Source organism: Oncorhynchus gorbuscha, linkage group LG15 (assembly GCF_021184085.1).
Source record: "Oncorhynchus gorbuscha isolate QuinsamMale2020 ecotype Even-year linkage group LG15, OgorEven_v1.0, whole genome shotgun sequence".
Taxonomy (NCBI): domain Eukaryota; kingdom Metazoa; phylum Chordata; class Actinopteri; order Salmoniformes; family Salmonidae; genus Oncorhynchus; species Oncorhynchus gorbuscha.
In genome coordinates, this window is record NC_060187.1 from 82,170,694 (window position 1) to 82,184,805 (window position 14,112).

General features: G+C 40.4%; 2 protein-coding genes across 3 annotated transcripts in view; both read left to right on the forward strand.

Annotated features, from left to right (window-relative positions):
• Window positions 1–3,595, forward strand: part of LOC123998223 (tripartite motif-containing protein 46-like) — a 47,907-nt gene extending 44,312 nt beyond the window's left edge. Inside the window, exon 12 of one of the 2 annotated variants that reach the window (XM_046303255.1) lies at window positions 758–3,595. In XM_046303255.1, coding sequence (XP_046159211.1) covers window positions 758–1,166 — 409 coding nt within the window. In that variant the 3' untranslated portion in view covers window positions 1,167–3,595. The remainder of the gene's footprint in view (window positions 1–757) is intronic. The other variant, XM_046303257.1, reaches the window with a different exon arrangement.
• A 9,522-nt stretch (window positions 3,596–13,117) lies between these two features.
• The window catches only part of LOC123996708 (extracellular matrix-binding protein ebh-like), a 2,350-nt gene continuing 1,355 nt past the window's right edge, over window positions 13,118–14,112 (forward strand). Inside the window, exon 1 of the mRNA XM_046300326.1 lies at window positions 13,118–14,112. This exon is cut by the window's right edge and continues 809 nt beyond it. Coding sequence (XP_046156282.1) covers window positions 13,395–14,112 — 718 coding nt within the window. The 5' untranslated portion in view covers window positions 13,118–13,394.

Sequence of the window (14,112 nt, forward strand, 5' to 3'; positions counted from 1 at the left end):
GGTAGGGGGACAGAGGGAGGTAGAGGTAGGGGGACAGAGGGAGGTAGAGGTAGTGGGGACAGAGGGAGGTAGAGGTAGGGGGACAGAGGGAGGTAGAGGTAGGGGGGACAGAGGGAGGTAGAGGTAGGGGGGACAGAGGGAGGTAAAGGTAGGGGGCAGAGGGAGGTAGAGGTAGGGGGACAGAGGGAGGTAGAGGTAGGGGGACAGAGGGAGGTAGAGGTAGGGGGACAGAGGGAGGTAGAGGTCGGGGGGACAGAGGGAGGTAAAGGTAGGGGGAAAGAGGGAGGTAGAGGTAGGGGGGACAGAGGGAGGTAGAGGTAGGGGGACAGAGGGAGGTAGAGGTAGGGGGACAGAAGGAGGTAGAGGTAGGGGGACAGAGGGAGTTAGAGGTAGGGGGACAGAGGGAGGTAGAGGTAGGGGGACAGAGGGAGGTAGAGGTAGGGGGACAGAGGGAGGTAGAGGTAGGGGGACAGAGGGAGGTAGAGGTAGGGGGACAGAGGGAGGTAGAGGTAGGGGGACAGAGGGAGGTAGAGGTAGGGGGACAGAGGGAGGTAGAGGAAGGGGGACAGATGGAGGTAGAGGTAGGGGGACAGAGGGAGGTAGAGGGAGGGGGACAGAGGGAGGTAGAAGTGGCTCCGGTGACACTAAAACTAACCAAGTAAACTCAGTCTCCCCCGTCCTCCCTCTTCCTCACTCCCCATCCCCCTCCTCTCTCTCCCCCTCCCCTCTCTCTCCCTGACCCCTTCCCTCTCTCCAGCTATGACCCAGACAGTGGCCATGACAGTGGGGCTGAGGATTCCCCAGACTCCTCCCCTCCCTTCTGCTTCCTCACCATGGGCATGGGCAAGGTCCTCTTACCCCAGGGGGCAGCAAACTTACACCACAGTACCCATGGGAACAACCATGGCCCTCCTACTGCCCCCCTGCCCCCGCGCCTGGGGGTTTGTCTGGACTTTGAAAAGGGGCGGGTCACGTTCTACGACGCCCACTCGCTGCGCACCCTGTGGGAGGGGCATGTGGATTGCTCTGCCCCTGTGTGCCCGGCCTTTTGTTTCATTGGTGGAGGGGCACTGCAGCTGCAGGAGCTGGTGGCTAATCGGAGCACAGAGGAGCCACCACACAGAAGGGTTACCATCCAATCACGCGCCACCAATTTAGGTAACTGAAGAAGTATGGAGTGGAATGATTTGGAAAGACCCTTCATCAACTTGGTGTTTACTTGTTTATGTTTAGGTTTCATTTGTAATGTCTGCAACTGTTGATGATGTACATTATGCAGAATAGAAGAATGTCAATGTCCCGGAATCCAGGGGATTATAAAGCGTTCTGCAGGTTACATCAGGATACATGTATTCTGTGATTCCAACTGTTGCTGTGTTGCATCTGACAAGGACTCATGAGTGGGACGTTTATTGTTAAATGACTCATGAGTGGGACGTTTATTGTTAATTGACTCATGAGTGGGACGTTTATTGTTAAATGACTCATGAGTGGGACGTTAACTGTTAAATGACTCATGAGTGGGACGTTTATTGTTAAATGACTCATGAGTGGGATGTTAACTGTTAAAGGGCTCATGAGTGGGACGTTTACTGTTAAATGACTCATGAGTGGGACGTTAACTGTTAAAGGACTCATGAGTGGGACGTTAACTGTTAAAGGACTCATGAGTGGGACATTTACTGTTAAAGGACTCATGAGTGGGACGTTTACTGTTAAAGGACTCATGAGTGGGACGTTTACTGTTAAAGGACTCATGAGTGGGATGTTTACTGTTAAATGACTCATGAGTGGGATGTTAACTGTTAAAGGGCTCATGAGTGGGACGTTTACTGTTAAATGACTCATGAGTGGGATGTTAACTGTTAAAGGACTCATGAGTGGGACGTTTACTGTTAAAGGACTCATGAGTGGGACGTTTACTGTTAAATGACTCATGAGTGGGACGTTTACTGTTAAATGACTCATGAGTGGGACATTTACTGTTAAATGACTCATGAGTGGGACGTTAACTGTTAAAGGACTCATGAGTGGGACGTTAACTGTTAAAGGACTTATGAGTGGGACGTTAACTGTTAAAGGACTCATGAGTGGGACGTTAACTGTTAAAGGGTTCATGAGTGGGACGTTAACAGTTAAATGACTCATGAGTGGGATGTTACATGTTAAAGGACTCATGAGTGGGACGTTAACTGTTAAAGGACTCATGAGTGGGACGTTAACTGTTAAAGGACTCATGAGTGGGACGTTAACTGTTAAATGACTCATGAGTGTGATGTTACATGTTAAAGGACTCATGAGTGGGACGTTAACTGTTAAAGGACTCATGAGTGTTGACGTTAACTGTTAAAGGACTCATGAGTGGGACGTTAACTGTTAAAGGACTTATGAGTGGGACGTTAACTGTTAAAGGGCTCATGAGTGGGACGTTAACTGTTAAAGAGCTCACGAGTGGGGCGTTAACAGTTAAATGACTCATGAGTGGGACGTTAACTGTTAAAGGACTCATGAGTGGGACGTTAACTGTTAAAGGACTTATGAGTGGGACGTTAACTGTTAAAGGACTCATGAGTGGGACGTTAACTGTTAAAGAGCTCACGAGTGGGGCGTTAACAGTTAAATGACTCATGAGTGTGATGTTACATGTTAAATGACTCATGAGTGGACGTTATCTGTTAGGACTCATGAGTGGGACATTAACTGGTAACTGTTAAATGACTCATGAGTGGGATGTTACATGTTAAATGACTCATGAGTGGGATGTTACATGTTAAATGACTCATGAGTGGACGTTATCTGTTAGGACTCATGCTACCTGCACGTCACATAGATCTTATTGTTTGAAACCAAACCAAAATGCTCACATTGTGGAAGATTCTCTCATAAGCTTCAAACATGTATTACAAATCAAGAGGGTATACATATCTATTGTATATTTTGAGACAAAATAGAGATGAATGGGATTGACACATCATGGACAGAAAGGATTTAGCGTAAATCATGCGTTGATGTCAATGGGAGGATCTAGGATGTGTGTGTCCACCTGAATTAAAATCATAATACCTATTTGATCATTCTCATCTGAGCTGGCTGAATATTTATACTGTTTTATAGCTTTTTATTCATAGCTTTTATGATTATTATGACTGGCAATAATACATTTATACTCAACAGATTATTACTAAAAAGATAGATCTTACAGGGTCGAGGCTCAGACTGTCAGTATTCATACAGTATATTGAATGTGTGTGTGAGAGTGTGTATTTTTCCTTGAATGCATGTGTGTACGTGTGTGTGTGTGTGTGAGAGACAGAGAGAGAGGGAGATATATATATACAGTACGCGTCAAAAGTTTATTTTTACTATTTTCTATTTTCTAATAATAGTGAAGATATCAAAACTATGAAATAACACATTTGGAATCATGTAGTAACCAACAACGTGTTTAACAAATATATTTGTGGAGGCCGGGTCATCTGATGCAGCAGTCCATCATTCTTGATCAAATAGCCCTTTCACAGTCTGGAGGTGTGTTGAGTTATTGTACTGTTAAAAAACAAATGATAGTCCCACTAATCCAGATGGGGTGGTGTATCGCTGCAGAATGCTGTGGTAGCCATGTTGGTTAAGTGTGCCTTGAATTCTAAATAAATCAGACAGTGTCACCAGCAAAGCACCCCCACACTATCACACCTCCTCTTCCATGCTTCACGGAGGGACCAACACATGCAGAGATCATCTGTTTACCAACTCTGCTTCTCACAAAGACACTGCAGTTGGAACCAAAAATCTCAAATTTGGACTAATCAGACCAAAGGACAGATTTCCGCCAGTCTAATGTCCATTGCTTGTGTTTCTTGGCCCAAGCAAGTCCCTTCTTCTTATTGGTGTCCTTTAGTAATGGTTTATTTGCAGCAATTCGATCACAAAGGCCTGATTCACGCAGTCTCTGAACAGTTGATGTTGAGGTGTCTGTTACTTGAGCTCTGTGAGGCATTTATTTGGGCTGCAGTCTGATGTGCAGTTAACTCTAATGAACTTATCCTCTGCAGCAGAAGTAACTCTGGGTCTTCCTTTCCTGTGGCGGTCCTCATGAGAGCCATGTCTTAAAGTAATGATGGACTGTCGTTTCTCTTTGCTTATTTGAGCTGTTCTTGCCATAATATGGACTTGGTCTTTTACCAAAAAGGACGACCCACCTCGACAACATCTGGTGAAATTGCAGAGCGCGAAATTCAAATGATAGAAATAGTCATATTTAGCATTCATGAAAATACAAGTGTCATACATCAGAAAAAAGCTTAGCATCTTGTTAATCCAGCTGCTGTGTCAGATTTCAAAAAGGCTTTACGGCGAAAGCACACCATGCGATTATCTGAGGACAGCGCCCCGAACACAAAATAATTAAAATCATTTTCCAACCAAGCAGGGGCGCCACGAAACTCAGAAATAGCAATAAAATAAATGCCTTACCTTTTGAAGATATTATTCTGCTGGCACTCCAAAAGGTCCCAGCTACATCACAAATGGTCCTTTTGTTCGATAAAGTCCTTCTTTATATCTCCAAAAACTCAGTTTAGCTGGCACGCTTCATTCAATAATCCACTGGTTTCCCTCCTTCAAAATGCATACAAAATGAATCCCAATTGTTGCCAATAAACTTCTCCAAACAAGCCAAACAACGTTTATAATCAAACCTCAGGTACGATAACACGTACATAAATGATCAAATTTAAAACGGAGAATCTTTATTGTCTTTACCGGAGATAAACAACAAAGTACACGCTCTCATCCATGCTCGTTAAAACACTACAGCGAAAATGGGAGCCACTTAGAAAAGCTACAAATTCTAGCTAATTTTTCCAAAAACAAGCCTGACACTCTTTCTAAAGACTGTTGACATCTAGTAGATGCCCTAGGAACTGCAATCTGGGAGGTTTTCCCTTCATATTAAACATGACATCCATTGGAATCAGTGGTGGGCTGAATTTTGGGGGGATGGTTTGTCCTCGTGTTTTCTCCTCGTGTTTTCGCCTGCCATATCATACTCACAGACATTATTTTAACAGTTTTAGAAACGTTTGAGTGTTTTCTATACAAATCTATCCAATTATATGCATATCCTAGCTTTTGGGCCTGAGTAACAGGCCGTTTACTTTGGGCACGCTTTTCATCCAGGCGTAACAATATTGCCCCCTAGCCCAGAGAGGTTAATTGAAATGCATTCCAGGTGACTACCTCATGATGCTGGTTGAGAGAATGCCAAGAGTGTGCAAAGCTGCCATCAAGGCAAAGGGTGGCTACTTTGAAGAATCTCAAATATAAAATATATTTAGATTTGTTAACACCTTTTTGGTTACTACATGATTCCATATGTGTTATTTCATAGTTTTGATGTCTTCACTATTATTCTACAATGTAGAAAACAGTACAAATAAAGAAAAACCCTTGACTGAGTAGGTGTGTCCAGACCTTTGACTGGTACTGTATATATATATCAATTGAGCCTGCTGAGGGGAGAACAGCTAATAATAATGGCTGGAATGGAGTGAATGGATTAGTATCTAGAACATGGTTTTCATGTGTTTTATTTCACTCCATTCCAGTCATTATTATGAGCCTTCCTCCCCTCAGCAGCCTCCACTGATATATATATAGAGAAAGTCCAGTCCAGTCCAATCCAATCTGTTGCTCGGAGGTCTGGCTGTAACAACCATGTTTTCTGTTCTGTCTGTCCTGAATGATCTGGTTGTAAAATACATTCTTATACCCTACAACACTTGAATGACTTTAGACTGTAGCATCTCCCTCATTTAGACTTTTCCATGCTGGCAGAATGTTTGTAAATGTCATGAGAAAAAGGAATAAACAATTCAACAGTTACATTGAGGTGTTATGTGGATGATGTTCTGTTTCAGGTACTAGCACATATCAGTAATGAGGACCAGACAGGAAGAGGAATCACTGGGACATTCAAGAACCCTGCATACTTTTGTTGTCATCTAGAAAATGAAGTCAAATTTAGAACATAGAACAGATGACACTGGTCATTAGTTATTACATCACGTTGAATTGACGGGTCGTTATGAGAAAATTCATGGCTCTTTGAACTCAGATTTAGCATCTGATTTCATCACAGCTTTTGTTTTGGTTCTCTCTGGCCTCACATAGGGAAGAGCAGGAAGCCACTGAAGGGGCAACGTTGATTTGAATCTTCCTAGAGACCATAGCCTGAGGGAAGGGACATGTAGATCAAGTCCCCCTTCTCCAGAGTCACTGCATTGGACACATACTGATGCCCTTCCTGGCAATATTTCATGCTACTTATTCTTAAATAAGCATACACCCGTATATACCGATGTGCAGGCGTCCATGCCAGAGAATCTGAAGTAGTAGACTCCTATCAATGGGACTGTGAAGACATCTGCATCAGAGGAAAGGAGGGAGAGATCAACACTGTCTGTCTCTCATGAACACTGGAACAGCCTGTTAGTGATGTAGGTGTCTGTTACTAATGTCATATACGTAGCATCAGTATCTGTCACTGGACTGTAGGTGTCTGTTACTAATGTCATCTACGTAGCAGCAGTACCTGTCACTGGACTGTAGGTGTCTGTTACTAATGTCATATACGTATCAGCAGTACCTGTCACTGGACTGTAGGTGTCTGTTACTAATGTCATATACGTAGCAGCAGTACCTGTCACTGGACTGTAGGTGTCTGTTACTAATGTCATATACGTAGCAGCAGTACCTGTATGTGGGTTGTAGGTGTCTGTTACTAATGTCATATACGTAGCAGCAGTACCTGTCACTGGACTGTAGGTGTCTGTTACTAATGTCATATACGTAGCAGCAGTACCTGTATGTGGGTTGTAGGTGTCTGTTACTAATGTCATATACGTAGCAGCAGTACCTGTATGTGGGTTGTAGGTGTCTGTTACTAATGTCATATACGTAGCAGCAGTACCTGTCACTGGGCTGTAGGTGTCTGTTACTAATGTCATATACGTAGCAGCAGTACCTGTCACTGGACTGTAGGTGTCTGTTACTAATGTCATATACGTAGCAGCAGTACCTGTCACTGGACTGTAGGTGTCTGTTACTAATGTCATATACGTAGCAGCAGTACCTGTCACTGGACTGTAGGTGTCTGTTACTAATGTCATATACGTAGCAGCAGTACCTGTCACTGGACTGTAGGTGTCTGTTACTAATGTCATATACATAGCAGCAGTACCTGTATGTGGGTTGTAGGTGTCTGTTACTAATGTCATATACGTAGCAGCAGTACCTGTATGTGGGTTGTAGGTGTCTGTTACTAATGTCATATACGTAGCAGCAGTACCTGTATGTGGGTTGTAGGTGTCTGTTACTAATGTCATATACGTAGCAGCAGTACTGATAGAGGAATTCTTATTGATAGAGGAATTCTTAATCTCTTTATGTTTTATTGCCAAAATCAATTCAATTCGCACTCATTTCTAATTCATGATAAGTTGTAAGTTTATCATTTGCATGAATTAGCAAGAGACCAGTCTTAAAAACAAGTTCAGCACTTATTCTTGATGAGTACTCACCCAAAATACAAAGAACATTACATTTTAAATCTAAAGAAGACATAAAATGACGTCATCAGTTACACCCCCTCTCCCAGCCTTACAATGGCGTAGTATTCGGTCCTGGAGATAGTTTCACTCCCCTCATAAACTACATTCCAACCTGCCTAAAGGATATACTTCTCTCTACTAATGGAATCCAACCAAAACATTCTTATCTGTTAGTTTTTCAAACTTATCCCTTCTTAAAACTTTCCCAGGAGATACAGACACAATTTATTTCTGCTTACATTTTCAGTAACAGTACAATTAAGAACCCATACTTTTCAAATCATAACATAATAGTATTAGCATGAATGGTTCTAATCATTAAAGTATACATAATTGATCATCTAAACTATATTTTCCTCTATCACATATACGTAGCAGCAGTACCTGTATGTGGGTTGTAGGTGTCTGTTACTAATGTCATATACGTAGCAGCAGTACCTGTCACTGGACTGTAGGTGTCTGTTACTAATGTCATATACGTAGCAGCAGTACCTGTATGTGGGTTGTAGGTGTTGCCAATGTTGGTGAAGACTTTGGTGTAGATCAGTTGGGTCTCAGTATCAATAGGTCCTATCTTGAGTTTGACAAACCAGCAGAGAAGCTTTGGTCTGTCTGACCACAGAATAGTTCAAAAAGTCACTGTATGTTGAGTAAAGATACATTCATAAAATGAACATATTCCCACACCACATTAGATACAATGAGATTCTGAAAGTCTGTGTTTGTCTTACCTGTGTTCTCTCTCTTCAGCCCCTCCACTTCCCCTTTCAGTTCCTCCACCTCTGTCTCTCACTGGCTGTCACTCTGGTCCCCATGGCTGACAGTTCAGCTGCTTGGGCTGGAATTATGGGAATAATATCTAGAGCTCTTGATCTGATGTATAGGGCTCAAATAAACTGATGATGAATTCAACACTCTTCAGCTGCCTCATGTTAGCTGCATTCTCTCTCTCTCCCCAGTTCATCCACCTTGTTCTTGAGGAACTGCTGTTCCGTCATAGTGACACTCCTTTCTTTGGTTCTCCTTTCAGCTTATCCACCTCTCCTTTCAGCTCCTCCACCTCTCCTTTCAGCTTATCCACCTCTCATTTCAGCTTATCCACCTCTCCTTTCAGCTTATCCACCTCTCCTTTAAGCTCATCCACCTCTCCTTTCAGCTTATCCACCTCTCCTTTCAGCTTATCCACCTCTCCTTTCAGTTTATCCACCTCTCCTTTCAGCTTATCCACCTCTCCTTTCAGCTTATCCACCTCTCCTTTCATCTTATCCACCTCTCCTTTCAGCTTATCCACCTCTCCTTTCAGCTTATCCACCTCTCCTTTCAGCTTATCCACCTCTCCTTTAAGCTCATCCACCTCTCCTTTCAGCTCCTCCACCTCTCCTTTCAGCTCCTCCACCTCTCCTTTCAGCTCCTCCACCTCTCCTTTCAGTCGGTCTGTTTTGTGCCCTCTAGTAAGTAGGGTCGGCAGGTAGCCTAGTGGTTAAGAGCGTTGGGCCAGTAACCGAAAGGTCACTGGTTTGAATCCCTGAGCCAACTCGGTTAAAAATGGATAGATTGCTCTTGAGCAAGGCACTAAACCCTAATTACTCATGTAAGTCACTCTGGATAAGAGCGTCTGATAAAGGACTCAAAGGTAAGTAAATATAAAGCAGCAAGGTATCAGAAATATCACCATGTTTACCAAAGGGCTAGCTGCTAGAGTTACTATTATTATTAATTGGAGGTCTAGGCACAGTCCTCACCATAGTCTGTTCACCTAGATCCCACAAGGTGGAGTTAACTTGGAGGGGAGGGAGAAGGGAGTGAGGGTTGAAAACAAAGTCTTGCCTCTGTGGCTGTTGTCAAAGCAACAGAGAAGGAGCAGGAAGTATCCAGGTAGTTAAATAGAACACACACACTCCCTCTGGTAATCTCCGGTCCTCACACACTGAACAGCCACTGCGCCACCTGACCAGCCTCATACAGGTAAGAGACACCTGCTGCTAGCTACACCTGATCTCCTCTGAGAAAACACATGAACCTGGGCATGTGTGTTCTCTCTTTCCCTGTCCTCTCTTTCTCACACATCTGTCTCCGTTTTCATGTGTTCTCTCCCTGTGACCGAACAATGCCAATAGTATGTCTGTCATATAAGAATGTTCCAGATGGGCCTGGCATGGGCTATATTATAAAGTTGTCATATTTTCATAGACTAATGGGACAATATATGTGGGGTAATGGCTCTCAGCACTTGGCCTTGCCCAGTTTAAATGCCAGGTAAAGAGGAGTGGTATTATTTGCGCATGTCAACGTGTGTATATGCTGCCAAGTGCCAAACTGCCAGAACTGGATTGGCAGTGTATCCGCCCAGGCAGCCATTATTCTGACAATCATTGTTTCACCGTCTCAAAATGGGCCACCAGAATAGCTCAAGACACACCTGACTGTAGAATGTAACTATATAATAATCACGGAATAACACCATAATAATCACTGAGTAACATCATAATAATCACTGAGTAACATCATAATAATCACTGAGTAACATCATAATAATCACTGAGTAACATCATAATAATCACTGAGTAACATCATAATAATCACTGAGTAACATCATAATAATCACTGAGTAACATCATAATAATCACTGAGTAACATCATAATAATCACTGAGTAACATCATAATAATCACTGAGTAACATCATAATAATCACTGAGTAACATCATAATAATCACTGAGTAACATCATAATAATCACTGAGTAACATCATAATAATCACTGAGTAACACCATAATAATCACTGAGTAACACCATAATAATCACTGAGTAACACCATAATAATCACATCATAATAATCACATCATAATAATCACTGAGTAACATCATAATAATCACTGAGTAACACCATAATAATCACTGAGTAACATCATAATAATCACATCATAATAATCACTGAGTAACATCATAATAATCACTGAGTAACATCATAATAATCACTGAGTAACATCATAATAATCACTGAGTAACACCATAATAATCACTGAGTAACACCATAATAATCACTGAGTAACATCATAATAATCACTGAGTAACATCATAATAATCACTGAGTAACATCATAATAATCACTGAGTAACATCATAATAATCACTGAGTAACATCATAATAATCACTGAGTAACATCATAATAATCACTGAGTAACACCATAATCACTGAGTAACACCATAATAATCACTGAGTAACATCATAATAATCACTGAGTAACATCATAATAATCACTGAGTAACATCATAATAATCACTGAACACATAATAATCACTGAGTAACATCATAATAATCACTTGAGTAACATCATAATAATCACTGAGTAACACCATAATAATCACTGAGTAACATCATAATAATCACTGAGTAACACCATAATAATCACTGAGTAACATCATAATAATCACTGAGTAACATCATAATAATCACTGAGTAACATCATAATAATCACTGAGTAACATCATAATAATCACATCATAATAATCACTGAGTAACATCATAATAATCACTGAGTAACACCATAATAATCACTGAGTAACATCATAATAATCACTGAGTAACATCATAATAATCACATCATAATAATCACTGAGTAACATCATAATAATCACTGAGTAACACCATAATAATCACTGAGTAACATCATAATAATCACTGAGTAACACCATAATAATCACTGAGTAACATCATAATAATCACTGAGTAACATCATAATAATCACTGAGTAACACCATAATAATCACTGAGTAACATCATAATAATCACTGAGTAACACCATAATAATCACTGAGTAACATCATAATAATCACTGAGTAACACCATAATAATCACTGAGTAATCAACACCATAATAATCACTGAGTAACATCATAATAATCACTGAGTAACATCATAATAATCACTGAGTAACATCATAATAATCACTGAGTAACATCCATAATAATAATCACTGAGTAACATCATAATAATCACTGAGTAACATCATAATAATCACTGAGTAACATCATAATAATCACTGAGTAACATCATAATAATCACTGAGTAACATCATAATAATCACTGAGTAACATCATAATAATCACTGAGTAACACCATAATAATCACTGAGTAATATCATAATAATCACTGAGTAACACCATAATAATCACTGAGTAACACCATAATAATCACTGAGTAACACCATAATAATCACATCATAATAATCACATCATAATAATCACTGAGTAACATCATAATAATCACTGAGTAACACCATAATAATCACCATAATAATCACTGAGTAACATCATAATAATCACATCATAATAATCACTGAGTAACATCATAATAATCACTGAGTAACATCATAATAATCACTGAGTAACATCATAATAATCACTGAGTAACATCATAATAATCACTGAGTAACATCATAATAATCACTGAGTAACATCATAATAATCACTGAGTAACACCATAATAATCACTGAGTAACACCATAATAATCACTGAGTAACATCACATCATAATAATCACTGAGTAACATCATAATAATCACTGAGTAACATCATAATAATCACTGAGTAACATCATAATAATCACTGAGTAACACCATAATAATCACTGAGTAACATCATAATAATCACTGAGTAACATCATAATAATCACTGAGTAACATCATAATAATCACTGAGTAACATCATAATAATCACTGAGTAACATCATAATAATCACTGAGTAACATCATAATAATCACTGAGTAACATCATAATAATCACTGAGTAACATCATAATAATCACATCATAATAATCACTGAGTAACATCATAATAATCACTGAGTAACACCATAATAATCACTGAGTAACATCATAATAATCACTGAGTAACATCATAATAATCACATCATAATAATCACTGAGTAACATCATAATAATCACTGAGTAACACCATAATAATCACTGAGTAACATCATAATAATCACTGAGTAACACCATAATAATCACTGAGTAACACCATAATAATCACTGAGTAACATCATAATAATCACTGAGTAACACCATAATAATCACTGAGTAACATCATAATAATCACTGAGTAACATCATAATAATCACTGAGTAACACCATAATAATCACTGAGTAACATCATAATAATCACTGAGTAACATCATAATAATCACTGAGTAACATCATAATAATCACTGAGTAACATCATAATAATCACATCATAATAATCACTGAGTAACATCATAATAATCACTGAGTAACACCATAATAATCACTGAGTAACATCATAATAATCACTGAGTAACATCATAATAATCACATCATAATAATCACTGAGTAACATCATAATAATCACTGAGTAACACCATAATAATCACTGAGTAACATCATAATAATCACTGAGTAACACCATAATAATCACTGAGTAACACCATAATAATCACTGAGTAACATCATAATAATCACTGAGTAACACCATAATAATCACTGAGTAACATCATAATAATCACTGAGTAACATCATAATAATCACTGAGTAACACCATAATAATCACTGAGTAACATCATAATAATCACTGAGTAACATCATAATAATCACTCAGTCAGACAGAGTGATTATTATTCAAAGAAATTCAACATCACAAAAAGTATCTCATTCACAGAGAAAGGTTTATTTAAACAGTTTGCATGGTTAGTGAATAGTTCAAGTGTAAATTACCTTTCTTGATGGCTCCTGAGATGAGATAATTCAAGTTGAATTGAATTATAATTTAAATGGAGGAGTATGAGGAAGAGAGGAGGAAGAGGTGGTTTGTGATAGGAATTTATCAGCAGAGCGGCAGCCAGGTGAATACCAGCCAGGTGAATACCAGCCAGGTGAATACCAGTCAGGTGAATACCAGCCAGGTGAACACCAGCCAGGTGAATACCAGCCAGGTGAATACCAGCCAGGTGAACACCAGCCAGGTGAACACCAGCCAGGCGGACACCAGCCAGGTGAACACCAGCCAGGTGAATACCAGTCAGGTGAATACCAGCCAGGTGAACACCAGCCAGGTGAATACCAGCCAGGTAAATACCAGCCAGGTGGACACCAGCCAGGTGAATACCAGCCAGGTGAATACCAGCCAAGTGAACACCAGCCAGGTGGACACCAGCCAGGTGAATACCAGCCAGGTGAACACCAGCCAGGTGAACACCAGCCAGGTGAATACCAGCCAAGTGAACACCAGCCAGGTGGACACCAGCCAGGTGAATACCAGCCAGGTAAATACCAGCCAAGTGAACACCAGCCAGTTGAATACCAGCCAGGTGAATACCAGCCAGGTAAATACCAGCCAGGTGAACACCAGCCAGGTGAATACCAGCCAGGTGAATACCAGCCAGGTGAACACCAGCCAGGTGAATACCAGCCAGGTGAATACCAGCCAGGTGGACATCAGCCAGGTGAATACCAGCCAGGTGAATACCAGCCAGGCGGACACCAGCCAGG